General features: G+C 43.6%; 1 protein-coding gene across 1 annotated transcript in view; it reads right to left on the reverse strand.

Moving 5' to 3' along the window:
• LOC119446538 (dnaJ homolog subfamily C member 11) overlaps window positions 1-12,972 on the reverse strand; it is a 45,766-nt gene that overhangs the window by 5,877 nt on the left and 26,917 nt on the right. The window contains exons 12-16 of the mRNA XM_037710990.2: window positions 6,594-6,710; window positions 5,344-5,499; window positions 3,377-3,446; window positions 1,559-1,674; window positions 954-1,047 (exon numbers count right to left, since the gene is read on the reverse strand). Of these exons, the coding sequence (XP_037566918.1) occupies window positions 954-1,047; window positions 1,559-1,674; window positions 3,377-3,446; window positions 5,344-5,499; window positions 6,594-6,710 (553 nt within the window). The remainder of the gene's footprint in view (window positions 1-953; window positions 1,048-1,558; window positions 1,675-3,376; window positions 3,447-5,343; window positions 5,500-6,593; window positions 6,711-12,972) is intronic.

The following is a 12,972-nucleotide window of genomic DNA, read 5'->3' on the forward strand; positions in this document are numbered from 1 at the left end:
CAGGCTGCTGCTCAGGCACCTCAACATTCAGAATTTTTGCAGCTTGCTCTTGATACTGAGCAGAGCCCTCCACCCGCAGGTTTCAAGTATTCCAGTCTAAAATGCATGCGTATGAGTCGGGACTGCCTGACACTTCAATTAAAGTAATAATTTGTATAAATCAACTTTGCTGTTACAAGGGTTTACTTTAATCAACCTGACATGCATTCACTATGCATAAAAATTTATTTTGTGGATCCTTATACAATATCTCATCAAGAATTGATGACAGAATACTAAGTGCATGTTTCCTTTAACAGTGGATCATACTGTATTTATAGGTAAACAGTGAAGTGGACAAATGGGCAGCTGTCATCACAGTTCAGTTGGTGAAGCACCAAGTGTGCCATGTGGGCATGGCACCCACCAGTGGCTCGTTTTACCTTCAACTTTCATTTTCTCATACTTTATTAAAAATAAGAAGCTACTACTCAGAAAGCATTTTCTTGTTACTTTTGAAACCATCGCATTTATGTCTTTGTTCCTGCATATTTGCAGTGGCTGCATGCCAACTGTTATAATGTTCTTGTAAAAAACTCCATGTCTCACATTTGCTCTCATCGTGTCACACGGCAGCAATGTGCCAACGCATTCACCTAAATACTGAGCCACTTCAGTCCTTGGATCCTTCTCACTCACATAATATAATATAATAAATGTGCTGAAGCAGATATTCCATCTTTTTCTAGTTTCAGGGAAGATGTTACTTAATAAAATATGTTGTCCATCATAAATATTCATTCTGTAAGCCAATGTGACAGCAATCTGAGAAGTGTAATGTCTATCGCTAACAGCAACAAAGCAAATAACCACAGTCCAGTTGTAAAGAGGAAATGAAATTTAACATTTCTTTGTGATAAGCAGCATGCTGCCATTCTGGCCATTCTACACCAGAGAGCGCCACACTAACTCACCTTGGATGCATCCGTCAACATGAGGTGAGAATCCTTCACAAGGCACTGTAAGGGAACCGTGACGTCCACCACTTCCCGAATTGTCATCTGGGAGCTGTATTGGAACAAGCAGGAACCCCCGACCTTCAGTTAGTGCTTGTGTTTTGTCTCACACCTTCGGTGTCCATGTTTCTTTTCATGTGCACTATACGTTCAGTTAGGAGGAGAACGCGCCACCGTTCACATGACCATACACGTGAACGACTAGGCGATGATGTCACAGCATGGGGCGAACATATTCACTCGCTATCGGGTCGTGGTGAGTTGGACTTCCTTGATTTGTGGCGCGCCCATGTGAATGTTCTATTGGTAGTAATTCGACTAGTGTGTATTAGTGTATGAAAGGTGCAATAAATGCCCTTTTGATTGTTTGCACTACTGTGTTGTCGTTCCTTTGTCCCAAGAGCACGTGTGAGACCCCCACAAAGTACAACTGATCACAAAGTGTACTGTGCTGTGTTGTGCTGGTTAACAACTTTCCACATAACTGTACACATCAGCAGAATATAATTTCAAGTTCACCGAGTGCAACAGCCAGCTAGCGCACGATAAGCAGACAGACTCACATGTTGTTCTCCTCTTCCTCGGAGAAGTTTCCATAGAGAGCTTCGATGATGACAAGCCCACCCTTTGCTTCCTCAGTGCTCTTGCCCCTCAGGTACGTCTCCCTCATTAGTGCCACCTACATTCACAAATTCACAACAGAGAAATTACGCTTGCAGTCAAACTGCCACTTCTAGTCAAACTTCCAGTAAATATGACATGAAAGATGCATTTGCAAGAAGCAACATTAATTTAAATATAGGGTTTGATGCTCTGAAGCTGCACAGTGTATGAGGGATGCCATATTTTGTCCACCTGAGTTTAGGGGTGTGTGAATAGCACTGTCTGAGACAGAATTGAATATGAATATGTAGTACACGAATTGAATAGTGCCGGAAGTTAATCGAATTGAATACTGAATACTTTTGGAATAGTTTGCGAATAATGTTCAGCATTCTCACCATTAAACAGCCCCTAAACCACCTCTGAGAACACAAACAAACAATTGTGTGCTCTTTTCGAGGCTCGTCCAGTTCCTTCTGCACACATTGTGATGCTGGAAGTGTCATGCACATGACGTCGCTAGAGTAAAAGCTGTTGATTCGTCCATATATGAGAACATAAGTTCCAATCCATTTGCTAGCTCACCTTTGCCATGCATGATAAACATGCTGCGGAAGATGCACAAGAAAAAAAAAGGACAGGACAGAGCGCACTGTCCTGTCCTCACAATCAACAACGTAAATGCTTAAAAAATATTTTTAATATATTTGTATCTTTGAACAGTGACTATTCGATTCAAGGACCAATTCAAACAGGACAATATTTGATTTGTTATTCAAAACCCTCGAATATTCACACACACTTAACCCTACTTGGCGTTCATAAGTGTGCCCAGAAAGCACAATAGATAAGCGTATTTTTGCATTCCACCCCCATTGGAATGAGGCTGCAACAGCAATCAAGCCCACGACATCATGCTTTCCAGCAGAATGCCATACCTAATGAGCTACCACAGTGGGAATGTTTGCAAAAAGGGTTATATCAAAAGCAAACTATACTGACAGCATGTTCACTAAAGTAAGGTGCGAGACCGGACTTGTTGGTATTCCATATTGATACGACCAGTGCAAAAGCAAACACGAAACACAAAAAGAGGCGACGAGGACAAGTGCCAACTTCGAACTGGCGTTTATTACAAAGAAACATGAATATGTAACCTCGCACACGTGATCACAACCACAGATACTAGTGCAGGTAATTAAAACTGCCACACATCCGCAAGAAAAACCAACAAAGCCTAAGGCGGCTCCCCACGTGCAAATGAATCTAAGTAAGCCGATTCTTTATACGTCAACGCTATGGAAGGTTTGCTGATGCAGTTGCCTTTTGCAATAGCTGCAGCTTCATTTATAATTCTTGTATTCTCATGTGGGTGTCTAGCTAGTACAGCTGTCTTGTCAAAAAGTGGAGAACATGCATGTTGAGAGCAATGTATTGCAAGAAAACCCTCTCTCACTTTTTGCATTTTCCGGTTATGTTCCTGCAATGCACAAGGTTATATATTCATGTTTCTTTGTAACAAATGCCAGTTGGAAGTCAGCGCTTGTCTGCGTCGCCTCTTTTTGTGTTTCGTGTCTGCTTTTGCACTGGCCATATCAATATGTTCACTAAAGCTGTATTTCTTTTTCTTTTTCTGCCCTGTGAGCTGACCCTAGTTTCCTTGGTCCCTTCTGCCTTCTCACTCGCCAAGCAGGTGCTACCCAACCATCACATGTTTTAGACGGCACACAAAGAACAGAGCGTGAATAAAGAAATCAAGCATGGGTCGAGAAACATACCGCAGCCTCGGCTTCTTTCTTCCTCTCTGCCAGCTTGGAAGCATTGGCCTCGCGAGCTCTCTTCGCTTCTCTGGAATAAACGAAACACTGTAAGTAAGGGGGCTCACTGCCTTCTCACAGCACCAGACAAGTACAATTGACAGTGGGTAAACATGAATAGGATTGGGTTGATTAGGCGATTGACTGATGCATGCAGTTTGATGTCCCAAAGCAACATTTGGCCTGTGGGAGATCAATTTCGACCAACATGGGATCGTTAATGCACACCTAAATATGAGTGCACAAACGTTTTTTGCATTCCACCACCGTCACAATGTGAATGCAGTGATTAGGAATTGAACCCGGGACTTTGTGCTCAACAGCAGTACACCATAGCCACTGACGGTGGGTGAACATTGGAATATATTCGACAGAACAAAAATATATCTGCAAACATAACGAAAAAAAAAAGAGGCATGTCGCAGACTATGATGCAGTGAAAAGACTATAATGATAGTTCACTCATTACAGGTTCCCAAGCATTAGACTATACAATTTGATTTCAGTAGCTCTAGACATTTGTGTGAGAAACATGCAAGTGCTCAGATATGCAGCAGTACCTTTCAGACGGGCAATTTGCCCTCTTGGGTCACTGCACCTTTGGTTGCACACGTTAAGATAATGCCTCAGAAGTGCCACACTAAAGAATAAATTTATGTTTAAAATGTGTTGCATGCATCTTAAGAGGAACCTTTACTCGGGGCCAACTCCAATTTTCCTACTGAAATACATATAAAATGCAGAAATGCTTTTATGAAACAACAGATCGTTTTAAATTAAACTTGTTAAATTTGAGAATGAAAGCAAAATTCTAATGACTCCAGGAAGGAAAATTTTGTTCAACACCTGGAAATCTTCGAAAATTTCGAAAACTGGTAAGTTTAAAACATTGAATCATAATGTTTAAAAATTCACAACTCTGCATTAAAAACAGATATTGCAGTTCTGTAGACTGCCTCTGTTGAAGCATCTAAGGCAGACAAACTTTCTATATGAATTTTCAGCTTATGTGAAATTGTGGCAATGTTTATGTTAAGCCCTACTCACAAACTAACCATATAGTATATCAGAGCAGGGTATAATATGCCAAATTTGTCCACTTTAGATGTATTATTGGGTGCAGTTTACAAATTTGTGATGTCGCCTTTCATTGCTGAGTAAGCTTCATAGTGTCGTCTTTTTAATTTTGCAATTAAAAAATTTTCATTGAAACATTGACAGCAGAAATAAAAAAAATCTGCTGCCTACAGTCACTAGATTTTCCCTTTTTCTTTTAAATGCAACAAACCTCCTCAACAAGATCTTAAGTGGCTGCTAAGAAAAATGATTCATCCGTGCCGACGTATATCGATAGGAGCTTCCGAACTAAATCTTCTTACTATGTGGAAGCTTTATATTGGAAACTCCTGTCTAAATACAGTTGTACCTTGATATAACAAACACATACTGTATATAACAAATTATCGAGATACAATAAAGTACATACATCTAAAATGTTTCTTGCCAACCAGTATGTAATGAATACATGCTTGTAATGAATATTGGATATAACAAGGGTATTTCCGTGTCGGATGCGGCTTTGTTATGATGAGACTTGACTGTACATAGTAATGAAAAAATCGTAATGCTCTGCACTGTTGAGACCATGCTGAAAAGGTTTGTTGCATTTAAGAGATAAGGTTGCAATTTACTGATCGTTGGAGCAACCTTTTAATTTAGGCCTATGATTTTTTTTCTTACGTTGCTTGCAAAAAATAGCCGTCATGAGAAATTTAAAAAAAAATTGTATATAATTATAGTCAACAAACAAATTTCCGGACGCCCGAAGATGTTGAGCTGCAATCCAGCTCAACATCTTCCCTTATTGTCTGTTTAACTGCTGCTGTCAAATCAAACAAAAAAATAACGTAGGAGAGAGAAAGGCCCACCTTTGTTTTTGTCGTACTCTGTAAGGCACAATCACGAAGGTCTGAAGAATGTACCACGCCACGAGGGGCGTCACTGTACCGTAAAATATGGCGATGGGAAGGGGCTCTTCCGACAGGAAAATGGGGAATACATAACTCTGCGTGGCCCTATTCAATCTGCATGAGAAACAGCGCACAAGATAATAATCATTTAGCACTGAGCACACACGGAATGCTGGGGCTGCACATCCTGCAAGTCTGCAAAGCTATAGCGGCAAGCCCATGTATTGTTTGTTTTGGTCACTTCATAATAACAGCATCACATGTGAGGGTTCATGCTCAAACACCTTCGCTACCAGACAGGTGTAGTATTTTTAGTCACTTCCTATGGGAAGCCATTATTATTCCCAAACCAAGTGAGCAGTTCTGACTTCCAAGCGAGTAATTGCAGCCCTTTGAAAAACACTCAAGTGATGACACAGTCCAAGGGAACAGGTATGCACTTATGCATATTAGAATGACACTAAGATATGCAGTATTTACGTTTGTTTTAGTAACGCAACAATGAACAATCAAATAAATGCTAAATTTTTTCGTTCATTTGCACATCTGATCTGCATGGCGAACCAAGCCGCTGCAACAGTAAATCTTCAAACGAGTGCTCTTGCACTATATAGGTGTGACAGTAGAACCGTGTCAGCTTTGACAGCCCGACTGTAAAACCACGACTGACCCACCCGACCTGACCAGCCAGTTTATCTGGATTCATAAAGTCTGATTAATTGGTGGATTGATTGACTGATTTACTAACAATGGTTAGTACATTAAAACAAGTTAGGAGCTATGGGAGATGCCGAAGTCGAGGTGTTCAGATTAATTTTGACCATTTCGGCTGTTTCGGGAAACGTTTCGGCAAAACTGGGAAACGAACCCTTGACCTCATGTCAGCAGCAAGACGCCTAAGCCACAAACCAACCCCAGTGGGTCTCCACCTAAACTGGCCTTCACAGGAACTATGCCAGCTTAGTACCAAGAGCTCTGCTATGAACTACTTTTCTGTGTCCCTTGAATTCCGTGCTTCTACAAAGTGCGAATTTTCTATATACGGTAGGACATCAGACTAAATTTTTACTGCAATATGCTGCTGGTGACCGACAATATGAAAATGGATCCAAGTAAGATTTCTAGGAGGCTCTCTTACAAATATGCATGTATGCAATCTTCCTTAATAACAGAACATATAAACAGGTCAGTCTAGATCACAAGCTCACCTCAGTTTGAGTGTAATTCCTGTAGGAATGCCTATAACCATTGTTGCCCCAACTGTATTGTGCTGGGATATTTTTCTCTCACAGCCATATTCCACGACTGCTCCAAAGGTGCCCACTCTGTAAAAAAAGAGAGAGGAAAAAAAATTAAACCTATTATTCATTAATAAAGGGTTTTCACAAAACTGGTTCATAAAGACAGCCGACTTCTGTTCACCAATAAATTTCCAGTGCAACTGTCTTTCAAACAGTTGCATAAAAATTTCAGTTGCCTGTAACTAAACCACACACTCCAAAACGTTGCCTGCATTTGACTCACTTAAAGGACATCTGACTGGTCGCTTTCAAGTGCTCTAGAGTGCTCTCGCAGTGTGGTTTGCATTCACCTGGTTTAAATCAAGCGCACGGGGCACATTCACCTGGTTTACTCAGAGCGCTGCGCTCTATATGGAGCTCTCAGAGGCGCTCTCACCTTCGTGTTGAGCATGCAACCAAGATACGACAGGATCTCGATCACGTCCCGATTGCTATATGACCCACTGAACATTTGGATCAAGCATACTTTCTCTGGCTCCAATGCTGAGAGGCCTCCGTATTACCGTAAATCGATTGGGAGTGCGGTAGCAACCAGTCGAATGTACCATTAGACCAAGGCATTGATTTGGGCTAGTTGGTTTGTCACACTGAGAACCCGAATAGCGTTAAAGAAAAAAAAGGAAAGGGACAGGCATAATAATGTCTGTCCCTGTCTTTTTCTTTTTAGCACTATTCTGGTTCCCAGTACCATTAGAGTTACTGTATATGCTTCCACAAGTAGCAGAGTTGTGTGGAGCTCTGCCATAAGGCACGCAGAAGTAACAAAATTTGTGAGGGAAAGCCAAATGGCATGTTTGCAGGCACCAAGCTTGTTTCGACACCAGCTATGTTTGTCGACTAATGTGGTTGGCACACTTTATCGAGACACTCATGGACTACTTTTAAAGCAAAGCTGTTTAAGCGGACAGTGTGCCGTCGTCAGACTTCGCTAAAAAGGGGCCACGTGACCTAGCGGGAGAGGAGTGGAAAAGAAGAGCTCAACAAGGGGAAAGGGGTTGGAGAGATCCTTTCCCCTGTGAAAATGCTGTGAGAGGGTGCAGATGAAAAGGAGAATGGGGAGAGGGGTTGACGTAAATCGCGCCGTCCAATACTCGCGTTGGAGGGGCAGAGTATGAGGTAAGCCAACCAATGGCAATGCAGGAAAAAAGTAGGTCAACGAAGGAGTGCGGTGTGAGAGGAGTTTGCATTTGTGTTGGTTGTATATACGGAGCTTTGGATTAGTGGTTCCGCATATTCCATCCCAGCTAAAACTATGGGAAGACCACGAGTAGTGCATACTCCCGAGGAAGAAGCTGCCTACTGTGAGCATCAGCGAGAGTTGGGTCGTTAACGAGCTCGTTGACGTAGGGCGGACCACGAGCTGCGGGCCAGAGATGCCGAGTTTAAATGGCAGTGTCAGGAGGCCGATCTTGAAGTGCGCGTCCGAGACGCGGCGGAAACACATCGGCAGCGCCGGAAGGCCGACTCCAAGCTGCGCACCTGAGAAGCCGAAGTTCAACGGCAGCACCGGGAGGCCGACCCCGAGGTGCACGCCAGAGACCCGGAAACACATCGGCAGCGGCAGAATGAAGAACCTGGGCTCCGCGAACAACAAAGCCTTGCTGTTCCACCATCTTCACGGTGTGGAAGGGGCGGTGATTTTTTATTATGTATTAACCACGTATGAGCTGCGATAGCTGTTCAATTTCTTCTGAGTGAACCTAAAAACCCTTTTGCATGAGCTTAGACATTGCCTAATACAGGATCGTTCGCTGCGCACAGTACAGTGGTGCCATCTATCGAAACACATGGTAATCAGCAATCCTGAGCGAATACAAAATATGAAAGAAAGGTGTTTACAATGTGATTTCTGCATCCAAAGAAAGAAATACATTCGGCAGGTGTTACACTTTTGTAACACAAGAAGGCAAAAGCCTGCTGCACATTTGGTAACCCATTGACCAATCGGGTTTAGACTTCTTCGTAAGACATATTGGTAATGCATTAAGTTATACAATTGGGCTAGACTTCTTGCAAGACATAACGAGCCGCAATGGGAAGTACACGTGTGGCACTAAGGCGACCTCCTGAATACCACATATGAACACTTAACGTAGTACCTAAAGTGCAGCATGTTAGTGCATGCACTAGGCCACGCCTTTAGTGAACGAGACGTGTGCGATGTAACGTGTGCAATCACGCACGCACTAGGCACACCTTTAGTAAGCCAGAACCGTGAAACAGCCATGGCTTCAGGGAAGCGTGCTCGTCTCGCACCCCGTAGGCCCGAGTTCGATTCCCACCCAGGCCAAAATGTACCAAATTTTCTTTTCAAAGCCACTAATTTTCTTTGCTCTCAGGAATCTCACTGAGAAATGTGACGTCAATGCGAGCATTTGTTGCGGCATCGGCTGTTTTTTGTCACAATGTAGTTTCGCCAAGGTCACCACCAAGGGCACGCCAAGGACACGACCAACATAGATACCGAACGTTTTCGCCTTAAAAACAAGACATGTAAATTTCAGAAGTGGTTGTCCGGGTATTCACCATCAAACCAAACTATGGTGACCTGGCGTCGCTGTCTGTGCCTTAGTGGCAGCTTCATCACGCTGCATGGCTGCTTTTTGAACCACGCGACTGCGCACGGGTAATAGAAGTGCGTATCATGAATAGAAAACAAATGTGCAACCCTGCTCCCTGTGGAAGCATGTACAGTGACTGCAGACTCAGCTATTTAAAACCTTGCCCGCATATAATCAAAGCCTTCGCAGTGCAAGGCATTGAAGAAGGAGCGGAAGCACCGTGAAGGGCATGTTTGACTTCCAATAACTCCGGTTCTGCTGAACGCATTGGAGTACTTCTTGCGGCAAGGTATTTCTGAAATTACCTATTTTCACTTCAATTGACTTTCTCCACTTTGATAAAAAGTGGGTGCAAAAAGGGGGGGCATATTTCTTGGAGTGTGGAAGCATAGAGGTCAGATGCCCACAAAACCATATCGGCCAATATGGTTCTGGGGGCAGAGCTCGTACTGGATTCTTAGCTTGTCAACGAGCCCAACACACGGTTTAGAAGCAAATAAATGGGCTAGTATTAAAGGGTCAATGAGATTCAATTTTCGAGCCGGAATTGCATGATAAACACTTCACATCCCACAGCAAGCTGGAGAAATTCTATCACATTCAGTGCGGCAAAAAACTTGCATTTGAATTTTTATAAACCGCAGTTGAACCATTCAGCAGTCTGGCAACACTAACTGATGATGAATAGAAATCGCAGCACCCCTAGAAACAACTCCCTCAGAGTAATGAAAGCCAATCTGAAATGCCATAGTTTAGTGTATTGCAAGCACTGGAAGAAATTGACACGAGACGGAAATACGTCACGGTGGCTATGCGTCATCAGCGATCAGCCCGAGATAGTTTCTGCAGGTGTTCTCTAGTTTGTGCTGCTTTTATCGTGTCAGTGAACTAATTGTTGGCCAAAATCAACGGTGACACTTTTTTTGCACAGTTGGCTGACAAAGCGTACAAGGCAAGATGTCAAATACAGTTTTGGATTGCTTTAGAGCAAATGACACAGCGTTGACCCTGAACTTCGTGGTATCACACACTGCATGCCAAAACAGCAGCCATAGTTAGTGGGAAGAGCTTGGAAGCAGCGATTTCAAAGTGAAATTTTTAGTTAAAATGTGCACCGAGAGCCCAGTTTTTTGTGTATACTACAGTCTAATCTACTTATAATGATCCCAGATATAACAAATTATCAGTTTTAACAAGCACATTTCACTGCATTTAATATTTTCCCACCCCACCTATTGAAACTGTGTCCAGATTTAACTAATATTTTTAAAAGCGCGGTACTGTTACAATGAACTATTCAAATCCAATAGCGGTGAAAGTACGGCGCATGCGAAGTTTCGAAGCATGGAAATTTGACCAATCTGGGCACCCGGCAGTGCGCACCCCACTTCAGTCGAACTGCGACCAAAATAAGACCACTGAGATTAGCGAGCACCGCAAGCGGATTTCAGAAGCAGCAAGGAAAGTTGCTCACTTTCAACCATGCTAGGGCAACCATGCTTTCAAGGCATGCCTCAAGCATGCCTCAAGCATGCTTCTGGGTGAAGCAGTGCAGCGTACGGTGGCAGTGGCCTCTGAGATAGCACTGGCACATGCGCTGATGTTATCTCGGAGGTCATGGCAGTGGCACTCTTCACGCAGTTCTCCGTGTGGCACTGCGTGCAATCTTGGCGGTCACAACGACGGTCTCTCTTTCGCGCAATTTTCCATATGGCACCCCGTGCACATCTATTTAGACGATTTGGACCAACAGCCGCTCAATCGTTGCTATGTTATTGCTGTTATTACTCAATCGGCCCAAGTCAGCATGAAGGCAGCACGACGCGCTGCTGCCACGCAAACTTGCAAAGAGCCAGCAGTTACTACGCTCTTACTACGGTTACTACGTCAACACTTCATTTACATCGTTGCTGATACAGTAGACTTCTGCTAATCTGACTCCAGTTAATCCAATTTTCCAGTTGATTCTATTCCGACCGAAGGTCCCAGCAGGTCCCCATACATTTCTATGGGCCCAAATTTCCATTATTTCGATCTCAAGATTGGCCTTCGCTGCATAAATTGAACTTGACTGATCAGCGTCGCTGCAATAACGCCGTGTTAAGCCCAAACCGCATTCACGCGATTTTGTGCACGACGGCGACGAGCGACGGCTTCGAGCGACGAAACGGGCCGTCGCGCGAACAGATCGCTTGGTCTTTTCGTTCAATCGCTCGGTTCTAGAAATCTAGAATTCGTCGCTCGTCGCCCGGAAGTGCTATGAGCGACTAGCCAATAGCGCGAAGCCGGAACTGGATATACATCAGTCAAGTACTACCGATTGTCGCACGGAACGAGCAAACGACTAGATTTTGATACGTGCAAGGATAATAACGTAGTGCAAGACCTTTAGAAATATTTATGCTGCTCTTTACACTAAAACACATCAACTTAAATTAATAAAGCAAGCGTCACGCCAGTTTCGGCGAGCATTTGCTGCCCTCATACCGGCAACACCGGGGAGACGTCGCTCGAAGTCGTCGCTCACATGCGGTGCGACTTGTAGGCGACGAGCGACCGCGACAGCTATCTCAATCGCGTCGCTTTTCGCTGTCGCGCGCAAGATCGCGTGAATGCGGTTTATACTTTATGCGGTGAAGCATTCCAAGAATGAAAAGGGGCCACCGTCACAGGACATAGTATGCGTTTCTTTATTATACATGCGTGTATGCGCCATCCCTGGTCACAGTATGAACACCTAGACACTAAATAAACATATTGGCAGCAATTCAGCGCTGTTTCTGACATTTCTGGTGCGGTTTGAGCCCTTATTTTGCCTACCATGTATGTCTAGTGTACGAGACCATTAATGGGACCTAGTACACATTCCTTAATTATACGCTTACGCACGCACCGTACACCGAGAAGCGCCGAAAAGCCATTTGTATTTTGGAAAAGCTAGCGAAAAGGAAGGTGGTAAGATGAAAAACTCCAAAAGTTGAATGGACGTTTAGAGCTAACAAAAGAGCGGGGGTCCATCTAAAACTTTGAAAGGCCTGCCAGTAAACTTATTAGGCATGTCGGTGCTCGTTCTGTGACTGGAGACGGCTCACGTGCTGTGTCCCGTAACAGTGGCACCTTTCCTTGCCTAATATGCTTCACCGCATAGCATGGCTGTATTGTGGCAAAGCTAACTTGAAAGGAAACTACTGCCAAGTGAATTAATGGCATGTTTCGGTGCTTTTTTCTGTCGTTTGTTTAATTCGACCCGCCGAATTATTCGACCAGTTTCAGCGGCACATCACGGTCGAATTAATGGTAGTCAACTGTATCAGCTTGTAATGGTGTTCTACCTTCTGAACTTCATACTTTTTCAGCCGATGCTACATGGACATGGAAAACTTCACAGCTCTAGGCGCGCATGCAACAGATGCTGCAGCGCTAACGGCAAGAACTTGCAAAATGCCGGCACGCTGCAGTAGTTACAGCTTCCAGCCAACTAGAATATGCTTCGCCATCTAATGCAGGATCCACTCGTTGTCCTGCTGATAGTAAAATATATCACAAGCTGCTGAAAAATAATATGGAGGCCGCTGCACTCGTGCCTTTGAAATGGAAAATGATCGAAACTGACCAAGTGTCGTTTTGAAAAAGCTACGGTGTCGCTATTTGTTTTTAAAATTTTTTAATGTACAATTGCAAATGGATGCAGGAAAGTGCCAAGAACAAAAATAAAGATACATACT

The sequence above is a fragment of the Dermacentor silvarum genome, chromosome 3, assembly GCF_013339745.2.
Source record: "Dermacentor silvarum isolate Dsil-2018 chromosome 3, BIME_Dsil_1.4, whole genome shotgun sequence".
Lineage (NCBI taxonomy): Eukaryota > Metazoa > Arthropoda > Arachnida > Ixodida > Ixodidae > Dermacentor > Dermacentor silvarum.